This window comes from Quercus suber, unplaced genomic scaffold (assembly GCF_002906115.3).
Source record: "Quercus suber isolate HL8 unplaced genomic scaffold, Cork oak 2.0 scaffold_664, whole genome shotgun sequence".
In the NCBI taxonomy this organism is placed as follows: domain Eukaryota; kingdom Viridiplantae; phylum Streptophyta; class Magnoliopsida; order Fagales; family Fagaceae; genus Quercus; species Quercus suber.
Window position 1 is genome coordinate 225,084 of NW_027070105.1, and position 27,579 is coordinate 252,662.

The 27,579-nt window shown below is 34.3% G+C and overlaps 3 protein-coding genes across 5 annotated transcripts; 1 reads left to right on the forward strand and 2 right to left on the reverse strand.

The window, feature by feature from the left end:
* Positions 1–115: 115 nt before the first annotated feature.
* LOC112015995 (serine/threonine-protein kinase TIO) lies at positions 116–14,989 on the reverse strand. Its single transcript, XM_024048469.2, has 24 exons — positions 14,727–14,989; positions 14,435–14,528; positions 14,219–14,336; positions 14,043–14,117; positions 13,253–13,345; positions 13,038–13,112; positions 12,816–12,908; positions 12,097–12,160; positions 11,904–11,988; positions 10,245–10,317; positions 10,083–10,151; positions 9,904–9,984; positions 9,649–9,706; positions 9,372–9,524; positions 7,023–7,161; positions 5,905–6,076; positions 4,876–4,974; positions 4,249–4,788; positions 2,881–4,032; positions 2,319–2,552; positions 1,796–1,939; positions 1,524–1,604; positions 1,172–1,360; positions 116–601 (listed from the first exon to the last, which is right to left on the reverse strand). Exons 3-24 carry the CDS (start codon positions 14,306–14,308, stop codon positions 356–358), a joined length of 4,005 nt encoding a protein of 1,334 aa, XP_023904237.2. The 5' UTR covers positions 14,309–14,336; positions 14,435–14,528; positions 14,727–14,989; the 3' UTR covers positions 116–355.
* Positions 14,990–18,981: 3,992 nt separating this feature from the next.
* LOC112016012 (uncharacterized) lies at positions 18,982–23,693 on the forward strand. Of its 2 annotated transcripts, none has more exons than XM_024048489.2 (4): positions 18,982–19,098; positions 20,156–20,325; positions 22,007–22,107; positions 22,802–23,693. In XM_024048489.2, exons 2-4 carry the CDS (start codon positions 20,228–20,230, stop codon positions 23,299–23,301), a joined length of 699 nt encoding a protein of 232 aa, XP_023904257.1. In that variant the 5' UTR covers positions 18,982–19,098; positions 20,156–20,227; the 3' UTR covers positions 23,302–23,693. The 2 variants fall into 2 exon arrangements, with proteins under 2 accessions (XP_023904257.1, XP_023904258.1); XM_024048490.2 differs by lacking the exon at positions 18,982–19,098 and adding an exon at positions 19,103–19,174.
* Positions 23,694–23,911: 218 nt separating this feature from the next.
* Positions 23,912–26,691, reverse strand: LOC112015987 (vacuolar-processing enzyme). 2 transcript variants are annotated; one of them, XM_065765919.1, is made up of 9 exons: positions 26,448–26,691; positions 26,174–26,338; positions 25,910–26,066; positions 25,687–25,739; positions 25,362–25,558; positions 25,149–25,197; positions 24,679–24,888; positions 24,334–24,540; positions 23,912–24,238 (listed from the first exon to the last, which is right to left on the reverse strand). In XM_065765919.1, exons 1-9 carry the CDS (start codon positions 26,658–26,660, stop codon positions 24,086–24,088), a joined length of 1,404 nt encoding a protein of 467 aa, XP_065621991.1. In that variant the 5' UTR covers positions 26,661–26,691; the 3' UTR covers positions 23,912–24,085. The 2 variants fall into 2 exon arrangements, with proteins under 2 accessions (XP_065621991.1, XP_065621990.1); XM_065765918.1 differs by having other exon boundaries at positions 25,687–25,772.
* Positions 26,692–27,579: the final 888 nt, after the last annotated feature.

A 27,579-nucleotide genomic window follows, 5' to 3' on the forward strand; every position in this document is an offset into this window, starting at 1 on the left:
AAAATATAACTTTTGAAAGCTCTTCAAGCTGATGAAAAACAAGAGTGCCCTGGCATCCAAAAGAGATATTTATCTTGAAGCTAGCAAACAAAGCACAAATCCTTTGCGAGAGAGATGAGCAACAACAAGCTTGCACAATTGCATAATATGAACAAGATATGGTTGGAACATTGAACAATTGATCCATATACAAGAAATGCGTACAAGGACTATTTTACACCATTTACTAAGTAGCAGTTTTTGGCAAGCCAGCTTCTTCACGTTTTCTATTTCAACCTTCAACAGTATGGTGGCAATCACTATGATTGATTAGTGGAAATCAAGCTGACTTCCATTATCATATCAATTTAGGCCCTCAAGCATCAGAGACTTTGCTAATGATGACTGAGGCATACTGGGAAATTGTTGATTCTGGGGATTGTCGAAGCCGTCCAATAACTGGAAACAACTCTGATGAACAGAGAAACTGCTTGCACGGTGGGTGTGAACACATCTTTGCCAAAGAAAAAAGTGCTATCTTTAATGGTGACTCATTTACAGCATCTTTTCTACTTGGGTTCAGGGCTACTACAGAACAGTCAGCTACTAACTTCAGTAAAGCCTGCAAAACCAAACCCACTCACATTATAATTTAAATTTCAAATATGACAACTGTAGTAGCATTAAAATGGTGAATAACAGGAAAAAACTTAGGTATGTCATATAAGTCCTATTGCAAGCAAATAAAGTTCTTGAGTCATTTTTTTAGCCTCAACAACGTTTTGAATTGTTTAACCAATCTTTTAATCATAGTACGAAATAAGCTATTCAAGGAGAGGTAGCTTTTCTTCCCAAATTGTTTCCTTCTCATGGGCTAAACCCTAGAACACCATCTTATTAAAGGAGACAAAAGCCATGTGTTTATATGGCCAGTGTCTAAATTGTTAATTTGTCATCCTTTATGTAACGACATAAACAGTAAACTGGTAAGCAAAAAGGTATCAAGGTCTGCAGCTCAATTAAATATACCACATAAAAACTTACAAATTCAAGTTCTAGGGATTAAATTTCGTTAATTAAGGCCATTTGTCAATTCTCACACTTATTACAGAATATGCAACTAGCTACAGATCCCTTCTCAAAATGCATGCATAAAGTAACATTAGAATGATAATACAGTGCATTCACAAACCTGCATGGCTCCTTTAGATACAATATCCTCACAAAGCTTGTTGGAGTTGCGAACAAGATTGCTTAATGCACCTGCAGCATTGGCCTTAGTCTTGTCTTCCTCTGCTGAAAGCAGCAAGTTTGCAAGTTGAGGAATGGATCTCCGGAGCTCTTCATACAGTGTGTCATTATGGTAGGCTGCATTTCCAATCTGGATAAAAATTAAATAAAATAAAACATAGCATTATATGTATCAGGACATACCTTCAATATTCATATCATATGGATAAGATGAATGATAGGAAAAGGTTATATTCTACTGCAACAGTGTTTGAAGTAAAGAAACTGTCATAAAAAATGGGATTATAACTTACTGCAAAGCATGCAAATTTTCGTGTGCGTTTGTCTGGATCATCACATCGATCAATGAGGAGGCCAATAATCCGATTCCTTGCCTAGATAAATATATTAAAAGTAGAAAAAACGCACAATTAATCCACTGCCATACATTACGTTCAAGTATGCCATGAGTAAATGCATGGTCTAATGAAAACATTCTGGTACATAGCTTCAAAAATCCAGAAGAGGTATTAATTTGAAGAATGTCCACAAAATTTAAGAAAATATATATCACAAGGTTACTTACTAGTGAACTATAAAAGTAGGAATTGTGCCGACACATGTTGCCCAGGGCACTGCAAGCCTTTGCACGTACATTGGGATCTTCATGGGTGAGAAAATCCTTCAAAAAGTCTAAAACAGAAGCCCGATTGATGTATTCATAGAATCCCTAGACACCACAAAACCCATGACTTGCAGTTATGAAGGAATCAGTGGGTATGAAGCATTCAAGGTGTGGAAAGGTGAAAGGACTGAAAGTGAAAATACTATGGGTGGAAAAAAGGCTAAACATGACAAAAACAATCAATTTAATTTGGATAATTATTGAGTACTCTCAGAGTACCATAAATGTATACTCTCCTCCTCTCATATAATTGTGGGTACCAATAATTAAAATCATGGTGGAACCTATAATTCATGTGCGACTCGGAGTATTCAATAATTTTCAGTTTAATTTAACAAAATAACAAGAGTAAAGTAGAGAACATATGCTAACTCTTGATATTTGCATAAGCAGTAAAAACCATTTGATAGAATCAAAATCTCACCTTATCCATGCGGGCTAGATCAGAAACTATCATCAAAATATCTAGCGTGACTTCTCTTGGGCATGAACTATCAAGCAACCTTTTCATCGTCTTTGAATCTAACAAGCCTTTACTCACAAGTTGAACTGCTAGAGGTCGATGGCTTATCATTTTAGCGAGAAATGCAACAGGCCTTCCCAAATCTTTTAACTCGACATGCTCCAAACACCGAAGAATAAGAATAGGCACTCCCAACTGAAAACTCAAGAAGTAATTAAATGAGAAACACATAGCCCTCTCAGTATCATGATGCTATTATAATTCATCATATTAAAGCATTAGTCAAACTTATACTATAATTGAAATACATATTAGATATTTAGCACCCACATCAGATTTATTTTCTCCAAAAAGATATAAGAATTAGAATGAGAAATACATAGTCCTCTCAGTTTTAGCAACTCATCCAATGAACAGAGTTTATAAACAGTCTACCAGACAACCTCAAAAGCACATGCCCAGAAATGATTCCCTCACCCCCCGGAGGCCCCTGACCCCAAAAAGAAGGGAAAGAAGACCTAACCTCCAAAAGGATTTTAATATACTTTGTCAAATCTTCCTCAATTACTTTTACCATATTCTCTTCCATGCATACTTTCCCACCTGGTGAACCCATGTTGAGAAGGAACCCACTGTTTACAGAAGCAGTGGCAGATGGCAAACCAGGACCGTTCTGTATAGCAACAAAAGGGAATGCTAAGATATCTACTACTGCATTTATTATATCTCTGACTCCATCCTTCCCTCCACCAGGCCCACCCCAGCAGTTTACAAGCTTGAGATGTACATCAGATATTAGGTCACAGATAAGCTTGATGTGTTCACTCCTAACCAAAATCTGACGAAAAGTTAAAGCTCCACCTGAAAGGCAGTGACATATTGATGAAACTGTCCACACAACCCCTATAGGGGATAGCCCAATTCGATCTTTTGAGATGTCAATCCCTTGAGAAGCATTTGAGTTGTTGGCTAACAACTCAACAAGAAGCAGAGGGATACCACTTGCACACAACTGCTGAATAGCTAATGGTCCTCCCCACTTGAGCCGGGCCTCTAACAAGCCAACACATCCATCTCTAAGGCCATGCCAATAAGAGAGAACACCATTCGGGTAACTGGGATCCACTTCAGTGTCATTACTAGATGAATATTTGAGATAATCACAAAGTGTGGCAGTTCTAGGAATCAAAGGCAGAGCATTTTCAGAGACTGGAGACTCAATAGAAGATCCAGCTTCAAGGGATAGAATGGATGCAAGAGCCAGCATAGCCGAAGCACTATGAGGTTGAAATGAGTTAATTCCATCATCAGAGGAAGAAAAATGGTGTGCAAGCACTGAAAGTCGAGATTGCTGCTTCTTTGGGGAGGTTGTAAGCATAAACAATGCAGAATTTCTTCCGGTGGACTTTAAACACTGTGCAACTGTTGCAAGGATTAGGCATGAATGAAGAACCAAGGTATAAGGATTGCTTAATTTACACCTCAAATTATTTGTTTCTCCTGTTTGTGGATCTTTATTTGAAGATGAAGTGCAGAGAGACAATATAGAGAATATCTCAGAGACAAGAGTACCATCCCCTCCACCACTGACAACAGTAGTTACAGGTAAGGAACTGGGAAGTCCACAAAGAACACCTGGAACAAGTCCACTATGTACACAAAACCTTGACAAAAGCTGAAACAACAACAGAAATTATATTAAATTTTATCTAAAAGGTGCCTACAATCATGCAAGCATGATACAAACAAAAGAATAATTAAGCGCAGGTAGAAAATCTCTAAGATTAACTACTCTCTTGGTTCTTCAAAATCATTATATAACTTGTTGTTTTCACTGGGGTCTTATGTGTGCACGAAAAATTTTCAAAAACTTAGGATGAGAGACAAACACCTGAATGCCAGCAGACATTGCAGCCTCAAGTCGTTGATGAAGGCAATAGTAAATGGCAACCTGCACCGCTTTTGACCTAACAAATGTTCTTGTCACCACATCAACAATTTTTGCTGATTCAGTGCCAATCAATGAGCCTCGTTCATGGTCCCTAATGTCAAGTCGAACTAACGAATGACTCCGCAAAGCATTTAATGGAAATAAAAGGGGACTTTCCATCAGGAAAAGGGTTTCCATTGCATCTATGAGTGACCAAGTAGCCCTACATGCTTCACATGCAGCACGCAACATATTTGAAGACCCCGAAATAAGACTCGAGCCTGAATTTACTAAGCAGTGACACAAAAGATCCACTAAGCCAGTCGTTTTAGCATGATCCAAGACTTTTTTAAGTGTTTCATTAAGAGCAGAACCCGCTTCAGGAACTGAAGTCAAATGAGTTGCCTTAAGACCCTGAGCAACTCTGGATAACATGATGGTAATGCAAGCACTGGACTCATACAAAACTCTTCCACATGCCTCTTCATTGCAACCAACAACCTATATAGTCAACACGATGAGAAAGCAAGAAATAAGTGCATACTTATTGCCAAATAAAGTTTTTTTGTACCATAGAAGGAATTAGACCTGTGAAAAAATCTCAGATAATGCAACCCAGTGCCTGAAATATGAACTTGCAATGCCACTTCCACAATTATCAAGCAGCATTTTGATCACTGAAAAACTCTACAAAAGTATGAGATCACAGTTGCATCAGCCAGCAGCAATCGCAAAATAGAGAAAACCATACTATAGATAAAGAATGTTAAAATTGAGGACTTATTCGGCTCTCAACATTTAAAAGCTATCAGAGGGATTATTCTCATAGTTGACAAATATAATGATAAAAATCAGCAGCAATTTCATGCCTTTGAAGTTGATGAAAGAAAACAACAAATATACAAAACTTCCTGAAAAAAAAAAAAAAAAAAAAAAAATCCCTTTATGACTTTCCCAATCGGCGCCTCAAGACGGTAACCGGGCTCCGGGACATTATTCTGTAATTTTTTTTGTAAGTATTCTCCCTGAATTTTTCAAAAGGTTCACTATTAAATTGTAAAATTTGTTTTTGTTTATGCATATAGGATTATATATTATAGATGAATTTCACAATAGATGGCCCTAAGTATTTGGGGGTATAATTCAAGCCTAAACCAAGATCTGACCCGTCCCATTTGTTGGCCCTATTTAGAATCCAACTTTTTAAGGGAATATCATTTAATGTGTTGCCTTTTAAATAAAAGATACAAGTTTCTAAAACTACACTCATTGAAATCGTGTCTTCAACTCTATATTTTTAGTTCAAAAAAAAGTGTGTAACAGCGTATGTGTAACAGAGTGTGTGTAACAAATTTTATCCTTAATTTAACTCTACTGAAAGAAGAGTACTAACTGTTTAAATAAAGTAAAGGGTAGGTTAGGAAATTTATTTATTGACTTTTCAAAGAGGACTATATTTTGGGACATCCCAAATAGAAATAGAGGACTAACAATTGGCCTGGAGAGAGTATCTCCATAGAACACAAGTCTCCAACATTATGGCTGCATGGTATGACATATGAGGGTATTGAGAATCAAAAGTCAGAAATTTCTAAATGAAATCTAGCAGAGATATACCTTTGCTATTAAGTCATTAAATTCAGAAGATTTCAAGCTAACAACAGTAGCAGTGAAAACAAGAAGTTCACGTATTATTTCATCAAGTAGTCCACTAGAATTGATGGCACCAGCTGCAAGTAGGTTCAAAAGAATTCTGAGCGACTGACTTGAACTAATAACATCTTGATCCCTGCAATTTTTGATAAGCAATCAAGTCTTGCAAATAAATTATTAAGAGGTATCTAGTGCATGAATACAAAAGACTACAGCCAATTAACACACCACATTAAGATATTCCTAAAGTAATGCAGTGAGGTGAAATATAAATGTTTTTATAATAATTATCATAATAAATAAATGTTTATATAATGAAGTAGCATTATAGGAAATGAGATAAATTCAATATTTGCAGAATTTTCATATAATTAGTCTTTGGTACAAGTAAAAATATTATGATACTGAATCTTGAAACAAACCAAAAACCTAGTCAGAACTAGATACTTATCTAAAAATTCCCATGTCATCCTGCCTCTCGCTTTCCAAGCAACTAAGCAAGAACAATATTAATCCAACTACCAGTAAATGCACCAATCCTCCAGTCTGCTGCCTTGTATTAAGTTTATCCAATTCTCACTACTCAGATAAGCATGCTCTGCAACCTTGTTATTTCACTTCTGAATCTTTGAAAGTATATTACAATGAAAGGGCACTTCAATATTTCACACAATGTAATCTAAAAAAAATATTCACTATGGGTTTTGGGTTACGATCATAGGAAAGAGCCCTCAGTTACTAGCATGTAAATAATTGTTCACTGCCTAATAAATAGATTGTGCTTTATTTCCACACCGTGACAAGAGACCGTTAGAGTGAAGATTTATGCAGTCATCAAAACTGGCAGGGGATAGGGTATGTCAAATACATAAACTTTTTATAAGTACTAAATTTAAAAAGTGCAAAAAGGGGGCAACCCTAGTACATGGGAGATTACAAGAGAAAGTACTTAAAAAGAACCTACTAAGTTGACAATGGACTAAGCAACAAATTTTGTCAAACTTAACGTTTGATACAAAATAAAATCATACATAAATATGCAAAACGAAACATACACTAGGGATGCTTGTATCCAGTTTTACCTGCAAGAATTTTGAGATCCAGTAGACCATCTTTTCAACTGTAGCAAAACATGTGCTAATGCTTCGTTATCTTGACCAATTATTTGTGCACCCTTGACTGTGCGAGAAGTGTTTTCCAGTCTGTCCAATGTCTGACAACCTAGAGAAAATTGATAATAGCACAAGTAAACCAAATCATACAACTGTTATAAGATATGAACAGTTATCAAGAGTTCTTCTCTTCAAATAAATAAAGCAAAATATAATCAAAGCTAGAAAAGAAAATGGGCTTCAATCAACTACTTTATTTTCACTCATCAAAACATACATAAATGCAAACATGAGTACGTCTGTGTGCATATATTTTTCCTAATAATTTTATGGTTACAATAATGAGGGAGGGGAGGATTAGAACCATGGTTCTTCTTATAAAAGAGAACAGGCAATGCCTCCTAAACTACAAACATCTTGACCTATGTCTATGTGGGTATATTGAATAAAACTTAAAAATCAATTATGCCAGTTTCATGTAAGAAAGGAAAATAGTTATATGGATATTTTTTTTACTTAGAGTGCAATTGATAGAGCAAGGTGGAATAAAACATAAAAATAGACTTTGTTGATAATAGTTTAATTTTAAACATTAAAATCCAATATGCATAGTTTATGTAAATGTCATTATACTGGGGCAAGAAGGCAGCTTACAGATTGGCCCAACTGGTGACGGTCAATTCAGTTAATCAACTAACAGCCATAGAATCCTTCTTCGGAAGTCTTCTCTTTCCGTAAGTACAAAACTCAATAGGACCCAAAGATGTTGAAAACAAGAGATTTGAGAATGTGATATAGATTGTACCACCAAGACTACGATACCATTTAACTCTTTTTTTAATGTCATTTTGAATTTCCAAAAGCTACCTTATTACTCATAGGTCATTTCTGAGATACTGAAATTTCAAGCCACTAACAACCTTGGAAAATACCTTGGTTTCTCTCTCAAACATGCAAGAATCTAGCAATCAACAGTTCCAATTTATAGTAGACAAAGTTCAAAGCAAACTGATGGGATGGAAGGCTAAATTACTTCCCTTTGCAGGTTATACTGCTTTAGTGCAATTTGTCACCTTGATCATATCTGATTATTACATGCAGGGTGAAGCCCTACCTATAAGAGTTCGTAACAACATAGACAATATTAACTGAAACTTTTTTTGGGGCTCCTCAGAAGAACATCGCAGATTGCACCTAGTTGGCTGGAAAAAGTTGGTGACCTCCAAGGAGGCTAGGACTACAAGTGGCAAGACCAAATAACTTAACCTTATTGGCAAACTCAACTGGAAGTTGTTGAATGAAAAAGATGCTGTGTGGTTGAATATCTCTTCTGTATATCCTATTCATGGTATGTGCACAGATTCCATCCTACATGTGCTCAAGAAGTGCAAGTTTGCAATGATATTCTAGAATAGTTTGGTTATACCAAATGAGGCCACCTGTTTTTGAGCTTAAGCTTGATGCCTAGTAAAAAAAAAAAGGAATAGTTGTTCTAAAGAGGAGTTTCATCTGTTACATCTGCCTTGGAAAGTATATTTTCCATTTGTGATTTCATCTCCTTGGCTGCATAGAAAATGAGTTGCATTCCAGCACTAGAAAGCTAATCCTTCTCTCCATAAAAATTGCATTCATAGAGCGTTTAAGTTACACACAATTATGGGATGAGGCTTTGCAACTAAGAATGCTACCACTGCCAATGTTAAATGGGAAAAGCCAGCAGAATGTTGGGTTAAAGTTAATATAGATGGGGCAGATAGGGGGTGGTATTATCCACTACCATCAAGGAATCTGCCAATATTGGTTAGTGGCTTCTCTAGGGCAATAGGACAAACCACAGCGCTACCGCTAAGCGGCTTTGAGAGATGGCAAGTTGATTAATGATTACAAGACAACTAACAGGTTCCTTGGTGGAATTTTTTCCATGTTAATTGATCAAACTCATCAGAGATGTCAATAGAATGAAAGCTAATGTGTTACTACTAAGCATATAATTTTTTTTTTTTTGAGTACTACTAAGAATATAATAGTTGGCTGCTAAAGACATTATAAGAATATGATATAAACAAGCAACTAAAGAAATTAACCAAGGAGATAAATTTACCAGTTATTTACTAAAATTTCAATTAGAACATCATATCCATAAAAGTGGCCTCAGCTTAAAAATAATTTAAAGCAATCAATCAGCTAGCAAATTATAGCACACAGGCTATGGAGAAAATTGCTAGCACAAAAAATTGCAAAAAAATCATTACGGGCATCAAACAGAATTTCTGTCCTAGAATCATCATACAACAACTGAACACAAATAATTTGGTTTACCTGATTGTTTAGCATCATTAGGACTTGCAAACCGTGATAACTCCTCACGTGGTGAAGGATTGCATGTTGCTGAGTTTGGACTATTTAAGTGAGCATCACTCTTAAGGCTTGGACCATTATTGCTCTCAAAAGTAGCCGGAGAGTTGCTTTTACCTATAATACGGTAATAATTAATTCTAAAATATACAAAAAAGGACATTTAAATACCTTAAATACTAAGGCAGCCTAGCTCCAAGATGGTAAAACACTAAACTCAGTCATGTTTGAACAGTGTTACCTTCACCTCTCCATGCTGCATCACATCCTCTAGCTGCAGCAGTTGCAGCACGCATTTCCTGGAAATGGATTGCTAGATACTAAAAACTTCCGTAAATTTATAGATAAGAACTCAAGATAAAAACTCTAAAAAATGTTGCATTGTATCACATAAAAGGAACCAAAATAGCCTTTGCCAGATTATAATAAGACTGGCTTTATACTACTATTTTAGATTCTAATATTTAAAGGAAATGTTAATGTGATGTATCATTACCCTAGCATCCACTTCGTCTGAAGTTTCTTGAACAAAGGGGTGCTCAAGAAGGGTGGGCCAAGTAAGTCGGTTTTGTGGTACCTGTTTTTCATGAATTGAAAAATCATCTTAGAACTTTGACATCAATGGGAGTTAAAAACTATTAATCAAGAGTTCATTCACTTGAACCATAAAACAACCTTATTAAGCAAACCCCTCAAAAAGCTTTTGAAATTTTGACTCATATTGTCTGGATATTTAACTGGATCCTGGAATACGGCATTGAACATTAGCTTGTACCTTTATACAGCATAACAAATCTAACCTAACAACAAACTCACATGATGTTTGAGCAAATGTACCTTAACAATATGCCGGATGAGTGCATACACAGAATTTGTATAAAATGGGGGCTGTCCAACAAATAATTCATACCTGTAGTGTCCATGACAAAATAATTTCAATTCAAGAAGAACATGAAGGAAAAAGGAAGAGATAATGCTATAAATACTGAAGCAGGTAATTGTTAAATTTGAGATTAATCAATGTTATACTTAATTTTTATTTTTCTGGGAAAGGCAACATGCTCTTTTATAGAGCAATATAAATTTTCTATATTCAAATAAGTCAATAATAGGGATTTTCACATAAGATCTATAATCAAGATGAAATTCCAAATGAATCAGAGACAATAATAATAATAATAATTACTGCCAAAGAATGAAATTTAAGGATGTCTATAAAAGGAAGACTTCAAAGTATGCTAGAGTAAAAGTAAACAATGGGCTTGGGGCTCACAAGACTACTCTACTGTGGACTTTGCAACGACATCAATGTCTAGGCAAAAAACTATCAACAGCTGTCCTTCCACAGCATTGGAACAATCCACCATGCAACTTAAAATAGATTATTCCCAATTCAGCACTTAAATTTATAATGACCATTCTTTCTTCTTCTTCTTCTTTTGTTGATAGGTAATAAGAATAATATTAATCAAGATGAAAAAATGAAGAAAGCAAATACAAGGTGTTCATGATGGTGAACACAAGAAAAAGCAACAAACAACAAGAAGGAAGAAACTTAAGGTGCAATTCTAAGAGAAGAAAGAAACTCAATGATAGAAGAACAATTCGAGGAGCCCCAACACCTAGACCAATCAAAAAGAGTCTTTTGGCATAGAGCTTGTAACTGAACCAGTGAATGAGAATCCTAAAGAATGGGCAAATTAGACACTGTAAAGCTTCTGATTGCAATTCTTCAATTTCTTAGCCAAAATATTATGTTTTGAATAAAATTTTCCTATCATTAAATAAGGAAAAGAGGCTCTCTTTGGCAGGCAAAAGAAGAAAGTGGTGTCATTAGTCTCTATTTGCAGTCTACGCATTAAGGTCTACAATTCTGTATCCACAACCAAAGCCTAAGCCTGGACGGATAGTAATAAATTTAATGAAAAGAAACGTTGAGTATCTTATGAAGATTGAACAATCCAGAATTAAACATGTAACATTTTATTAGTTATTGGACTAAAATTTATATTTTAAAGAAAAACTTGTAAAAGAAAACAAAAGGAAAAAAATAGGGTGTCATGCAAAATCCCCTAAATAATAAATCAACATAAAGTTTAAATTTGAAAATATGACGAAAGCTGATAAGGGACTCATTTGGTCACCTTATTCCATGTTATAGGTGTTTACTTGAGCCCTACTTATCAAAAAAAAAAAAAAGGGTGTTTACTTGAGCCCAAAGCCTGTGTGTGATTGAATGTGTTCCTTTTGGTCAATGCAACACAAAATAAGGGTGCTTCATACCCCTTTCCAGCCCAAGTGCAACTGGATGGGAGTCAAAACTCGAAGTAAACTAAAATAAAGAATAGAATGCAAGCAATCAATCAAATTAGAAAATTTCTTAAACCAAGTTACAGTTCAAATGAAAAAGATTCAAAAGCACTACCAACATGGCATCCAATCCAACTAATTTAGCAATAAACAATTCCAAAGTACAATCAATGAGATCTAACATACAGAATAACTCCAAGGGACCATAAATCAGCCGTGTGGTTGTAAGGCTGTTCCCGTACCAGTTCCGGAGCCATATACAGTGGAGTGCCTGAATCATATAGATAGAAGTTGAATTAGAACACCTTAATTTAGCATCTCAATAAGAGTTCACAAAATAGAAAGGTAACCAGAAATTTAATGCAAAGATTGGACAAACCTTTTATGGATCTCAAAACAACAGTATTCGTGGACATTGCACGTGCAAACCCAAAATCACAAAGCTGTGATAAATGAAAATTTTATAAGTCATGAACAACCACAAGAAATTACAAGAATTAAACATTTAATACAAAGCAGGACACAATATCAAACCATCAGACCAAATCTTTGGTGAAAGAATCAATATGTAATAACAGTCTCAAGAGAGTAAAGAGATAAAACCAATGAAAATAATAGCCTAAATATACACATAGCAATATCCCACCCCATGGATGGAAAGAACCAACAAATTAGTACATAGGTAATCAAATCCAAGATATTTTTCATTTATTGGCAAGTTACACCTCTAAGTTTTGACAATACCTAGATATTAGTATAATACAATTCAGTATCAGGCAAAAGCTACAGGGAAAGAAAAAAAAAAAGCAATGTAATTGGAGTTTTGGACCAGAAAAAAAAAATACATACAATCAATTAGTTAAATTTTGATTTAGTGGAGCCAATCCAAACAGAGTACACAGAGACCTGATGGTAATTTACTCAGTCAAACCTAGTAAGGTTCTCTCAATTCAAAAAATAGACAATATTTGAAAATTTTGAACAGATTATAAACCTTCTAAACATTGTTTTTCAATAATCAACCTTCTACTCATTCAGTTAACAGATTTAATAAATAGATGCTCTTAAACATGTAGTGATGTTATCTGACTGCTCAACCTTAACCACAGACCCAGCACCAATGAGAATGTTTTGTGGCTTCATATCACGATGGATGATACGGTTTGAGTGCAAGTAGTGCAATGCTCTCACCTGTAAATTCCACAAAATAGAGTTTCAATTGAAATAAGAAATACCCAAGTTGAACATAATAGTAAACCGAAAGACTGGAAAAGAAAACAATCAATTAAGTCAGATGCAATAATCATGGGATCAAATTACCAACTGCTTTGCAATTGCTTGAACTTGTTCTTCTGGAAGGCACTTATCATCCTCAAGAATCTCAAACAGTTCACCCTGCATGAAAATCCAATGGCAACTCATGAATCTCAACATGCTCCATAATGCGTCTATATATATTTCCAGGATCATTTAATAGTTACATTAATATAAAGAATGAATTTTTGCTTTTGAGAGATCAAGAAGGATATGGTTACTTGTGCGAATTCTGTGACAACACAAAACTCCTGTTCACTTTCAAAGGAGTCAAGCATTTCGATGATATTTTCATGCTTCAACTTTCTTAGAATCTGCAAAACCAAGGAGATTACACATATAATCAGCTGAAAAACAATGAAATTAAAGAATGTGGTTGTTTGATGAATGTTGGACACTCCGCATTGTTAATTATGAGAAAGCTAGTGTTCTCTCCCACATCCCCTTTCTTCCTACACACACTCCTCTCTCTCTCTCTCTCTCTCTATCTCTCTCTTGCTTTATTTAAGAGAGTAGAATTTGAAAAATAAAATAAAATAACCTTACTGTCGAACAACTTGGGCTACATATCTTAGTGGTTTCTCAACTGTTAATCAAAAATCTGCCAGTGAGATGGATTAGATGATATCATCATGTAACCAAGATCACATGTTTTTCATTATAAAGGCATATAATCTATTTAAAATATATGTGTATATGTATACATATATATATATAGTTTCTAATTTCATTTAAAATCCCAAAACAAGGAGTTAAATCCTTATCCTTCTTCAAACAACCAGCAAAACGATAAGCGGGGAAAAAAAAATCAAATAGCAAAGTTAGGAAGCAAGTTAGATATAGGAAGCAAAGCCGTCACAAAAAGGCCAAAACAACAAAGTCCAAAATCCAGCCCAAAATAAGATTCACAAGAAGCTAGACCATCCCAATTCCCAGCATAATTAACTAAATGTTCAAAATGATAAGCCCTTCATCACACAAATAATTTATGAACAAATGAGTCCAATGTACCTCAATTTCTTGTCTTAGATTCTGAATGTCCTTCTCACTTTTCCCATGCTTCATTATGAATTTCATTGCCACAGTCTAAGACCAACAACAAAGCCTCGTTAAAGCTAAACAAAGAAAGATGCTTTCAAATTTCAATACACAAAAAAAAAAAAAAAAAAAAAAAAAAAAAGCAATACCTGTCCTGTAAATTTCCGCCTCCCCTTGTATACCTTACCAAACGAACCTTCCCCGACGAGCTCAATCACGTGATAGTTTTCGATACCCATCTTTCAAAATCAACAAGTAGCTTTACCACTATCATATACGAGAGCAACAACAATTTAAAGTGCAATCAATCAGTCCAACAAACCCAACTGATTATTCAGTGTGAAGAAGAAGATCGCGTAGATTACCTTAATAGGACTCTATTGAATCAAACAAAGGTGCCGATTTGGGTGTGTCTACTACTAGCTAGATTGATTCAGTTCCCTTTGATTCGAAATGGGGCTTGAGCAAAAAACAGTGAATCAATATTATTTCCAAACTCTATTGAATCAATTGACCAAACATCTTGTGTACAATCGAAACTTTTCATGGTGTTATAGTTTTAGTAACAGTGATTCATATGCTAGAATATCCAAACACAAACACATTCAATTTTTTTCTAATCCAGAGGAAAAATAAAATGAAGTAAAGAGGGAGTACCTGCGAAATTGTCGGTGATAAATGTTCGGCGCCGACAAAGCAAAGGCCAATACTTCCAAATATGGCCGGAGAAAGAGAATGAGAGAATCTGAAAGTAGAGAGAGAGAGAGAGATTTGAAAAATGTGTTTTGGTTTTGGAGAGAGACAGAGAGAGGTGGGCCCTAAGGTGTTTTTTTCCCGCCCGTTAAAATTCAAGCGGAGAGACAGTGAGAAATTATACCCTGCTAATATAAAAATAAGGATCGGGTGGATCAGTGACCGTTGTTTTGTTTTCTAGAAACCGATAATTGACGAATGACGAGGTGTGATTTTTTTTTTTTTTTTTTAAATAATAGTGGGTGAGAAATTTGAATATTTGAATATTTCCGTTGGATATACTTAAGGGTAGTATTCACCTGTTAAGAAATAATTTTACGTCAAAAAAAAAAAAAGTTAACTTTTTGTCAAATTTCTTATTACTTTTATAAGAGTGCAACGAGGGCTCCCAGTTGCTATTTTACAACTCAAAATATCCAAAACTCACTCTATCCTAATTTGCTATTTTGTAATATTATTGTTCGTATGTTGTAAAGAAAAAAATATATTATTTTAATCTTGTGGTTGTATGCGAGGAGAAAAAGAAAATGAGAGGAAAAATTAAAAAAAAAATAGTACTTTTTATTATTTTATTAGGTAGTTTTATTGTTTTATTGGGCTGTATGTAAAAATAAAAATTAGAATGCAAGGTGAGTTTTTAAATAGGTTGATAAAATAAATAAATGTAGGGACTGGATTTGAGCACCTCTACTATTGGATGAGTGAACTCAAGTCCAACTAGCCCAATACAATGAATTTGTAGAGAATAGGTTTAAGAACTAGACCTTAGTGAGAATTGCGACAAACGAACATGGTTGTGGAAGGGTTTGATTACAAGAATATAAGCTAAAGTATGAAATTTTACTCCTTGGCACTCTCCTAAGGAACGTGTAATTCTTATTATCTCTTCAATGCTTGGTTGCAAAGATCTCTCAGATGATTCCAATCACTCTGGTCTTTCCTACTTCCAATTGCTTCTCCCCTCTCTCAAAGGGATTTCTTACATTATATACCCCCTTTCAGTTGATCTTGGCTCTGCATTTATTGATCACGCAGGTTGCTACTTGAGTACTTGTCCTATCGGCCGTCTTCCCATTATTTCTCTGAGTTGCAGCAACCAAGGTTGTCCTGTCCAAGGGTCATTTCCTCATTAATGCGGCCAGAACGTTAGTTGTGGACATTTAATGTGGAGGTGACAGTTCATCTTGGAGTTGTTCTTTCACCATGTTTCTATGGCTGACACTTTGTACTTGCTCTTTCTCTGGGATGCTCCAAGAGGCTACTTTTGATGGCTCGCTGCTTTCTCCTCCCATGGTCTTGATTGGCCAAGGACAGGATTATCCTCGGCAACGTTTATAGGCAACTTGGGTTTTCTCACTTCGTCATCAGGCGTCTCTTCCTCCTCGGCCTGGGTCTTGGGCTTGGTACAAAGTGGGCCGGGGTTGCCAGATTCTTTAGGCCCCACAATAAAATAATATTTGAGAATGCAAATTATTATTATTTTTTTTTTTTGCATCCCCAAATGTGCTTTAAGATGTAGAGTCAAAAATTAATTTTTTGAATTTCACTTACCACTTCAATGCTATTTTCAATCATTTTATCAATTTATATCTATTTTTTTATTAGGTAGACTTCTCAATCAATCGTTCTTAATAGCGCCTATTAACATGCAAAACTTTTGACTATTGTCAATTTACATTTTTTAAAATTTTAAAATGATCCCATAATTTATTGATCAGAATTTTTAATGGGGTAAAATATTAAAATCTATGTACAGATCTTTTTGTGCACTATATATAGAGTCCAAATCTTCTGTCCCACTTTTTCTGCTCCACTCTATACTCCACCAATAAATACATGCCACGTGATATTATTAATTAATAACTGTAGGATTAATAAATCAATAATAATAATATTTAATTAATTAGGTGAACATGTGGCATGTATTTATTGGTGGAGTATAGAGTGGAGCAGGAAAAGTGGGACAGAAGATTTGAACTCCTATATTAGGCTCCAATTATATTCAAAATTTCAAATACATATTGCTATAAATTTAATTATCTTTTAAAAAGATTCAAATGTATTTATTGGGCCTTTGTGAGTTGGGTTATTCTTGGGTCCAAATAAAATAAATAGCAAAAAAATTAGCCGTTAAACTTTGTCATCGGGAAGCTACAGTAAGCCTCACGATTTAGTGACATTGTGGCCCAAAAAAACTTGAATACCTTGTAATTGAGAATCTTCCCCTTCAAATCAAATTTATGTAAATTTTGACTTTTAACTGGGGTAGCCCATTATTGAAGAAATAAGAGAAATGGCATGAGCCATGAATCTTGAGCCTTTGAGAAGAGATTATGCTTTATGTTGATTTCATGGGCTTCCATTCCACAAGGCAAAATAAGTGTGGGCCATGAGCCCATGACATGATGTTGGCAATAATGTGGACCATGAACCCAATTTATGGGGCAGTAAGATAAGATGTACTATTTGAACTCAAGAAAAATATGGGTTATAAGCCCAACTCATTAGGCGTGAGGAATTTTAGACAAAAACCCAATCCTTGTGATTGGATAAAATGTGTATCTTTTTGGGTTTTTAATGAATTTAGTCTAAAATCCATTTTTAATTATAAAATGTGATGAGGTGGTATGGGTTGGCCAATAAAATTAGCTCATTGTGGCTTTAGAGAAAAAACATGCTTCAATAAGATTTACCTTCCAATCATCTTTTATCTTAAAAACCTTTGAGATAGCTGAAAATAGAAATTGAAACTCTCTTTGCTTTAAAGCAAAGAGATTACCTCGTTGCAATTTAGTTTCTAGTTTTTGGAAAATGTATTATCATTAATTTTTGTATATTTTAATCTCAAGACGATGACATTTTTTATTTGGTTGCAAATGATACATTTGTGCATGATTAACCCTTCAAGACCCTATTTCTCCAACGTTTTTTTAATGAAATTCAATTGTCTCTTAATGCAAAAGTTATGATATTTGATGGTGATCTATAACAAATAGTCTTCGTCCATAATGGTTGTCCAAGACCAGTGACGTCTAAGATAGTTTTCAGTCATCCAAGGATGTCCAAACATGTCATCAATCGTCCAAGAGATTTTGGTCGTCCACACCATTAGAAGGTACGGACGATTAATAAACACTTAGTAAATTTCTGAATATTTTCTACTAATCATAAATGATTAAACCACGATCACTTATCTTAGAACATGGGATGAATTCCTACAAAATTCGCTCTGCTCTCCTCACTAAGTCCACACATCTGCCTTGATATTAGTGGCATCTAACAAGTAGACCTACTTCAAACTCTCTATAAAAGGAACCCCATCCCACCAACCTAAAGTAAATTTTTACTATTCATCAAGTTACTATACTTGAATTTTAGAGAAAAATCTGACTTAACTATTGGAAGGTCCTTGGCCAATTCACCCAGTCACATTTGATAGTCTCTTTCTTTCTTTTTAGGATATCAAACTACCATTAAAACCTGGAGCATTCAACCTACTGATTTTTCAAGCATCATCAATATTGAAGTTCATTTACTGAGAATAAGTCATGGACCATGATTTGTTGATACACTAGAAGTGGGGAAGGATACTTTAATCTGGGACATTTTTTAAAAAAATACAAAGAATTGTTATTTGATTTAAAGGTCGTTGGCATTTTGGCCATAGTGTTAAAAAAGTTGTGTTCAATCAATTGAAATTTTGATATATTTACTTAACCTCCTCTAGTCCTCCCAAAGTACAACTTGATATTTTTATAAAAAAATTTATTGAATAAAATTTAGATACAATATTTTAAGAAGAAAAAAGATGTTAGATTATCGAATGCATATTGTATCTAATCTCATATGCCTCAATAGTGATTAATTTCTTTCAATCTCAAAAAGAGTTATAAGGCACAAGTTAACATCTCTCAAGATTTTCGATTAATTCATAAAAAAAATTGTCCAATTACTACTCTCAATGCAAATTTCGGATCAATCCCTTGATTTATGTGTCTATAGTAGAATCAACTATCCGTTTATTCAGGGGAAAAAAAAAAGTCCTTTTCCAACCCGAAATTTAAAAAGTAAGTAATTTAAAAATAAAATTGGAAACTAAATTAGACTCAGGTTAAAAAGGCCCCAAGTTCAACCCAAGGCCCATTCGCAGCCCTCTTTAATCAGTGTCTTTTCCTATACCTTAACCGTTGGAACCGTTACCTCTCTGAGAGTCTGTTTTTGATGGTAAGATTGCACACACACAGAGAACACTTTGGCTTCTGTAATCAGATTCCAGGTTAGAACACAGATACTTGCAAACTTCTTCTTTGTCCCTTTGCCCATTTCCCATTTTTAATACCATTTTTTTTTGGGTAAGTATTCTTTATACCGGTGTTTCTTTTTGCCTTTTGTTTTGTTTATATGTATAACTTTTGAAACAAAGTGAAAGATGTAAGTGTAACCTATGTTTATTTATATAAGGGTTAAAATGAAATCTTGGGTCCTATGAAGAATTTCCAAAATTCTTTGATATGTCGGGTTTTACACTGTTGCCTGTTGGATGTAGGGCAATGGTTTTATACGATGCTATGAACATTTATATATGGGTATGTATTTGTGCATTATATGCATGTGTGTGTATGGACCCCATGATTTGGTTCATAATGATATATTTTTAATCAAGTTTACATTGATGGTTCAAATGTCCTTTTTTCTTTATTTGGTTAGTTTTATGATTGTAGATAGTGGAATGGTTTATGATTGGAAAATGTAGCAACTCCGAATTATGATTAATATGATTAATGAAAATTACTTAATCTTTACAAAAAAATAGAAGAGCTTCTAAGCATGAGCGTGAGCGCGTGATCTGAGGCTAGTTGGAATTATTTGGCTAACTTCTTAAACAAGATTGAGAAATGAATGCCTTCAGTACTATGTGATTTCTGATGTCCCTTTTTGAGCAATGGTATACATCTGGACTTACTTTAATCCTTTTTACTTTTCCTCCCAACCCAGGTATGAACTTACTTTAACTAATGTTTTTCATCCCGTTCTCCTTCAAGTTTTTTATTTTCTTTGTGTGCTTGTAAAATGTGGCCTCATTGCCCTGTTATTTTCAAAATTCAAGGCCAAATTTTGGACTATTAGTGAAGGAACAAATTTTCATTCTGGAATCTATGGTGTTGTAAAAATTGAAGATGGCATTTTTAATGATAAGAATGGGAAAAACATATTAACTACAATAGGTTTGAACTATGTAGCAATATTGGGTACCGTTTATAACCTTTTATTTTATTCTATTTTTTAAAATTCCCACTTGCTACCTAATTATTTTTTGCCATTTATTTCCGCAGTGCAATTGCTATGGAGCTAATATCAATTGATATGGGCTTTTGAATGAGACATGACTGTGGAAATATTTCACAATGGGGGGTGTCATCGGTAAAGCTGCAAATGGAATTGGAGGTGTTATTGGAAGTGCATTTGCAGCTCCAATCAAGACTATCTTTGGTGCATCATGCGAGTAAGAAAAATTCCATGCTTGTTAAGTTTCATGTTTTATACTGTCTGTTACTAGTGTTGGGCTCTGCTACACTCAATCAACTAAGTTGTGAAGTTGAAAGAAACTCAGTAGGCACTGAGATTAGCTTTAATTTATTTTCATTCTATTTGCATTTTCCCTTTGTGTCTATTCTTACTTGGCACAATTGCTTACTGATATAAAGCTTCAAACACTGATGCAACTGTCGTCTCCTCTAGCTAATTATTTGCGAGGAATGAAAATATATGTACTTCACTTTGCCTTGTCTTTTAAATGTGTTCACCAGGCTTTATGAGTATGTGCTTGATGTGTGAATGGTGAGCCTCTCTTTCACCTCTAGCTAATTATTATTTGTTTCTTAGAAAGGAATTTAGCATGCGGGTCAGGTGGATCTTTTACATGGTTGCATCTTGAAATAGTTGGCCGGGCCAAGTCAGTGAGGGGAACCTGTCAGGCTTCTTCCCTCCCCCACCCCACCCCCCCACCCCCCCCACAAAAAAAAAAAAAAAAAAAAAAAAAAACTGATCATCAAACTCTCATATAAATTCACTTTAAAGCTTTCTTCTCCATATAGGAATTAGGAACTATTTCATTTTTTTTCCTTTAACTTGCAACATTCCTTGGGAACAGAATATTTATTTTTTTATTCCATCTAAACCTTTCACTGCCATGTAATATTCCTTCCACATTAATACATGGGAGCCAAAGATTTGGGGTTTGTTCAATCAAGAGTCACCAACTTGAGCATCCTTTTATCTGGAAATTAGACTTCTCTACCTACTTGGCCCGTGTCAAGTAACTGAAGGGGCATTTCTACCTTTGCTCAAGAATCACATGAGAACATTGCAAATTATAAAATAGTAGGTTCCTTATCTTGCAATGGTGACTGTTTTAAAGACATTCAGTTCAGTTTATCAAACCTTGATGTCAAAAACTTGTGAAAGGGCTTTTGAACATAAAACGAAGAATTATGCAAGCATTGTGTTAATTAAAGCTGAGAGAGACGGTTGAAGAAATTTTTATGTTTAAGCCTCTCTACCTTTCCATATAGCTTTTTTTTTTTTTTTTCCTCTTTTTGGTTCACAGAATCCGAAGCTTTGTGTAGGAAACTCATGCCTGTGTTCCATATATTTTAATGTGTTGAAACAATAGTGACCAACAGTTCGTTTCTTACCAGAATCTTTTGAGACATTTGTGGTCTGCAGTTAGTCCCCATAGAAAGTGAAAATGGAGAGAAGTATTCCTATGTAGGAGAGGTGTATTCTAACAGATAGAATTTTAAAATAATCTCAGGTACAGGGTTGGATAAGCTCATGGAGCACTAGATTATTGCTTAAATCTGATCACATCATCTAGTCAATCCTGTTCTAAAATAATTAGTCTATTCATAGTTGGGCAATTATCATGGACCCTGAGAAGAAGACAATAGGATGCTTTGGGGGGATTAGTTTGGTAGTTCTTTTTGAATTTAAGAAAACCATTATGAGTTGTTTTGAATGTGGTTATGATGTATGAACATAAATTTTAGTCAGCTCAGATATGTTTTGGGTCCTCATGTTTCACCCACTGCAATCATGGATAATGTGACTTTATCATGCATGCATTTTCATAGTTATGGATTTTCTGGTTCATCAGTTTTGACTTTGATCTGCTTGATCTGCAGGGGTGTTTGTTCAGGACCATGGGACGTAGTATGTTTCATTGAGCATTTATGTGTTTCCAACCTGGTGAAACTGTTAATGATCTTGGTCCTTTGCTACATAAGTAATTCCTCTGTCCTTAGTTTTCTTGATGGCTTTTTCCACTTTTTTTTTTTTTTTTTTTTTTAATTTTTAATATCACTTCCATTAGTTTCAAATGATTAGCCTTACAAACATCATATGAACTGATGAGTCCACCTTTCCTTTTCTTTGATGGACACATTTCAACCACTTGACCTGGTTCTGCTTCACTATTTTTCCCAGGGTTGCTGATTTTTCTATCTGAATTTTAGGATTGCCATTTGTTTCTGAAGGTTTGATATGTTCCCGTAACAAGAAGAAACTTATGGTTTTCCCCTTTATTTGCTAGAAAAATTTTACTTCTAGAACCCTTAAAAGTGAAAAATATTATAATGTTTATGTGTATATCTGCACGTGCACCCTATATATGCATTTTTGCACTCACACATACACACATCACCCTTTATGGTCCTACTATTCACTTTGAAATTTTAACCATAAATAATAGACTAATACATGCTTTTTAGTTTTTTACCTTCTCTTTTATGGCATTTATCCGCATCATTGTTTTTTGCCATTGCCAGATAAGCTACTTGAAGCACATTGTGCTAGCTCAATTAGATTCTTGATGTAAATCTATTACAAATTAGAAATGACTGCTTAGCCGCTAAATTGCATAATTTTGTTTTTTAGTTAAAGATAAGGAAATGACTTATTTATATTTTTCTCTGCCTCAGTGTTGTTGTTCTTCTACTTATTGTTCAAGTTGGGGATCTGCCAATGCATAGTAAGGAGCCTTTGTAAGATGTGTTGGGCAGCATGTGAGACATATTTTTTTGCTTTAGAAGACATTACCTGTTTCTTGTGGCACAAGTTAAAGAATACCAAGAGGATAAACCGCCGGCGCAGGCGCCATTTTCAAGATGTTGAATTAGGGTACAGTTCAAGTGATGAAAGTGATTTTTCAGATAACTATCATCATCTAAATGTCAGTAGAAAGCAAAAGTCTGTCAGAGAGAGAAGAAAAGATCGGCTTCGGAGATCTCTCTACCCTTCAAGTAGGCATAGTGGACACAGTCACAATCACCATCATCATGTAAGGTTGAAGACTGGGGAAGTATCAGTTCGTGTTAGGGGCAGGTCTCAAAGATTAAGGAGTTCAAGACACCCTCAATTGAACAAGGTAAGAAATGCTCGAAAAGATGCTGGGATTTTCAAGAGGAGACGGTTTAGATGATCATATCATGATTGGAGATACTGCTTTGGTTTGTAGCAGTCTTTAAAATATTGAAGTAATTATAAAATTTTTGACTTAACAAATGCAATTTCTAGTTTAGAGTGTCTGTGTCAGTGTAAGAATTACAAGGCCAATCCTCTCTCCTTGGCTTTGTTTTGTGATTTTGTCTTAAGGCCTAAAGGCACAACAAGGTGTGGGGTTGGGGTGGGGGGAAGACATTCAGCACAAAGAACATTATTACACTTTTATCATTATGGAATCTGGAGCTTCATATGGATGCAATCATTTAGGTGTGTTATTCATACCCATGCATATATTTTCTATAACCAAACTTACATATTCAGTTGTTTATAAATGAGATGAAGGTACATAAGCAGTTTCAAGTTTGTACTGTAGGCTTTTACAGTTTCATTCTCTTTAGTTTGAAGTGCTTATGTACCGCTATTGTTCTCATTTCTTTTTTATTTGTTTGTTATTTAGTTTTATTCACTAATGCAACATAAGTTAGTCTAATAGTGATTGTTAAGAGGTTCAATTCTTTCCTTCAATACTTTGGCACAAATTTTAGGCTGAATTATCCTGCCCACTATCTTTATATGTTATAATGGACTAGTCTTCTAATTCTTTTGTATTCAAATGTCATATAACAAATCTACTTACATTCACAGAATATAGATACATCCATTCCAATAGCTTGCTAAATTTCACACACATACGCATGAAGCTCATTAGAGCAGGATAAGCAAACCCAGGTTGATCCAGTTATTCTATTTTTGTAGAAATGCTAATAAGTTGGGGGTATCTTAAAACAAGTTTGAGTTGATGCTGCAACCATTTGCTTCATGGTAACCCCAGCATTGCACATATTAGCAATTGCTCGCATGTGTTGCGTCCCATATTTTGATAATGATCCACAATATTTCTCATATGTACTTACCTGCAGCATGAAAATGGTAAAAATATTAACATCAAAATCATGGGGTTAGCAATTTAGCTACACATGAAACTTGAAAGAAGGAATCAAGGACCTACAAGCATCTTAAAACAATTCCAATCGTCCACAATAGGTTGCCCACTTGGCTGAACAGTCTCCAACACTTTTGAGCTATTACCATTTCCAAACAAAAGCTCTCCAATATGATTTATACTGTAGTCCACATGCTTCCTTAAAGAAATCTCATCATTTAGTTCCTTTTGAGCTTTAAGCTTTTCATGAGAGCCTGCAGGGGCTTTATGGTACTGAGAAAAAAAAAAAATGAAAGTGACTTTAAGGTGAAGAAAGTATGATTATTACTTTGTTAAAAGAAAAAAAAGAGACATATAACTTAAAGAACCTATGAGAAAGTAGTAGTAACAAATGATTGAAAGACTAAAAACCTTGTGCCAGAAATGGAGGAGATTCGCATCGCGTTGGTTAACAGCCCTCAGAGTTGATGGTGAAGAGGGATTTTCAACAAAAGTATAGTTATCATTTGCAGGATTTGTACCCATGTAATAGAAGAGGCATTCATTACTTTGTTCTATGTTTCCATATTGCATTACATGTGAACTGCGATCTGAAACACCTGCTACTGTTCTCCTTTGAACCTGTAATTGCATCCACAAGATTTTGGTTGAATTGATGATTGGTCAAAGACAAAGAGACATAGCAATAGAGGGTCTAACAAGAAGATCTAGAAATCCTCTTAGGCAAGCTCTTTAGTTTCTTTTTTCAATTTACAAAAAGATTCAATTTATCATAACTTAAAAACAGTCTACAATAAATAATTGCCCTATTTTAAGATTCAACTATGACATTTTTAATATAAGGTCTTGTAAAACATTTACAAGAGGAAGTAATCTTTTACCACTTCATATTGCTTCTGCAAAGTTTCCTGGCGCAAATCATGTTTGTCACTGCTCCAAAATTTTGAGTTCCAAAAATTAGCCACATAGCAAAAAAAAAATAGTGTCGGGTTTAACATAAAATCATAGAACTAATGTATGTTTTTTTTGAGATAATATTTTCAGAGTAGTTATTAGAGTAAATGACTTTGATAATGATACAAAATATTGCATACCTATCCTCCAACCAGGAAATACTATATAAGTCTCCCAAACATGTGTCATATTCCTCAACAGCTTTAGAATCCTCTGGACAATATGCTGCATAACTATCCTCACTTGCATTTGATGCTGTAGTAGCATATATGTTCAAATTATTTGGAAGAAGTCCCTCAAAAATACTCCCAGACTCACAAGCTTCAAGGAAAAATACCTATAATTTTCATGTTAGTAGAAAACCATATTAAGTAATTGAACCCCAAAAAAGATTAATACTACTAAACAATCTAAATATTGCAAATTAGTCATTTTTGAAGGGATCACAATAAGTCGATAACTTACCATGCTTTTGTAAGATTTTGCTGCATGCTTCTTCTTCAACACATTGTTAAGATCTTGGGCATACATATATTCACCATTAGGCATCGCTAACAAACAGTATGATGAACTCAATTACCTTAGTGTTTGATAATAAAAACCTTCACATTATTGTATTGTAACTAGTTGAAAATTTACTATTGTATTATTCAATCCAACTTTTGGTATTTAAAGTAAAATTACTAACCTAGAACCCCAGGACCTCCATGGTCAGTATAATATATGAAAATATGGTCATTTGGTCCGCTATTCACAACCTTACCACTACCACCAGTGAGGGCACTTTTGTTTCCAAGAATAACAGCATAAAAGTTTTTTACATTAACATGGTCTTTTGTATAATCCTACAAGAAGAAATATAAATTAAACTCAGATAATTGAGTTTTGTTAAATGTTAATGGATGTTATAACAAGCTCATAATTGAAATTGTATGACTATAGCAGAAAAGACCTTGGGCACTCCTTGATAAACATCAGCACCATTTGGTTCGTTGATAATCACACCAGGTCTGGGGTTGTTATCATTGAATGCAATATCATCGTACATGAACACGATGATATTTTCATCTTTTAAACCACCTTTCTTCAATATTTGATATGCATGACATACATCAGCCTGCATTTCCAAAAATTCAATTTTAAAACTACTGAGTTATTTTTGCTAATGAACAAAAAACTTAACTTACATGTTCAAACAAGTATAAATAATTTTGTCAAATCTATACCTGATGTCTATAATTATCGTAACCATTTGATCCGGCTACTAGAACCGCCCATCTCTTTCCGCTGAGATTGGTGTTACAACCAGCATTTTTTATAGTATTACCATGAATGAAATCCAGTACTCGTGATGGTAATTTGGATGCATATGTGATAGGCACAATCAAACATGAAAGTGCAAGAAGTACTATAAATGCACCATGCCCAGAACAAATCATTGTGGTTTAGACAACCTGTAAAGGAGCATGTTTAGAAGCTGATAATTAAATAGAGGCTGTGATAATTATTGTTTATGTGATAGCAGATTGATACTTAGTCATTAAAAAAAAAATGGAGAGAGAGAGATAACTAGTTGATTGGTGCGAAGCTGGGTAAATAATTCTTGCAAAAAATATGACATTTTATAGAACTTTTATGGGTCTTACATCTAAATTATAACAAGATGAATGAAAAAGATTAAATGATATTATTAGGAGCACGCTGAAACATTTTTTTTTCAAGAACACTGATAAACATTTTTAGTCAAACCAAAGTACAAAGAATCACGATTTAATGAATAAGTGATCAATAGTGTCATGCACCTATATACAAATAATTATATATATATTTTTTATGGGATATATAACATATATTGATAATGCACATAATTAAATTTTTCTCAAGCCAAAATCTATCTTCTTCTTTTTTCCAAGTCATTTTTTAAAAAGTTGTACAACACAAATAACTTTTATAGTTACAATGAGAAAGTAGTTTAATTTCAAGAGATAATTGCCTGATTAACTATTTCAAGATAAAATTAGAGATTGGACAATGAACACGTTTTAACAACCAATACGAAGTTTCAAATACCAAAGCTCCTCTTTTTCTGAGTAAAACAACAATACCAAAAATTAGAGGATTTTATTTTAAAAATTACGTGTTTTTTTCCCTCTAAATTTACAGGAAAACTTATGGACAATTTTCAAGTACGGGTAAGTGAAAATATTCATATTTCAAGACTGGGAATTCATACATGTTCCTCCAATTTTAGTATATAGATGTTTACTGCCATATTTTTTTGGAAATATATGATTTTTCAAGTAATTTCTCTATCAACTATAATAAGAATAACGACAATAATTATTAGCTTATTTGTGG

Coding starts and splice junctions, on each gene's coding strand:
- LOC112015995 (XM_024048469.2), bottom strand. CDS start 14,308: ATGGGTATCGAAAACTATCACGTGATTGAGCTCGTCGGGGAAGGTTCG. Junction 14,118..14,218: donor GGCGGAAATTTACAGGACAG/GTATTGCTTTTT, acceptor TGTTGGTCTTAG/ACTGTGGCAATGAAATTCAT. Junction 4,975..5,904: donor TTAATGACTTAATAGCAAAG/GTATATCTCTGC, acceptor ATACTTTTGTAG/AGTTTTTCAGTGATCAAAAT.
- LOC112016012 (XM_024048489.2), top strand. CDS start 20,228: ATGGGGGGTGTCATCGGTAAAGCTGCAAATGGAATTGGAGGTGTTATT. Junction 20,326..22,006: donor ATCTTTGGTGCATCATGCGA/GTAAGAAAAATT, acceptor CTTGATCTGCAG/GGGTGTTTGTTCAGGACCAT. Junction 22,108..22,801: donor CTTGGTCCTTTGCTACATAA/GTAATTCCTCTG, acceptor TCTCTGCCTCAG/TGTTGTTGTTCTTCTACTTA.
- LOC112015987 (XM_065765918.1), bottom strand. CDS start 26,660: ATGATTTGTTCTGGGCATGGTGCATTTATAGTACTTCTTGCACTTTCA. Junction 25,773..25,909: donor TGGAGGTCCTGGGGTTCTAG/GTTAGTAATTTT, acceptor ACTGTTTGTTAG/CGATGCCTAATGGTGAATAT. Junction 24,541..24,678: donor TCCTCCATTTCTGGCACAAG/GTTTTTAGTCTT, acceptor TTTTTTTCTCAG/TACCATAAAGCCCCTGCAGG.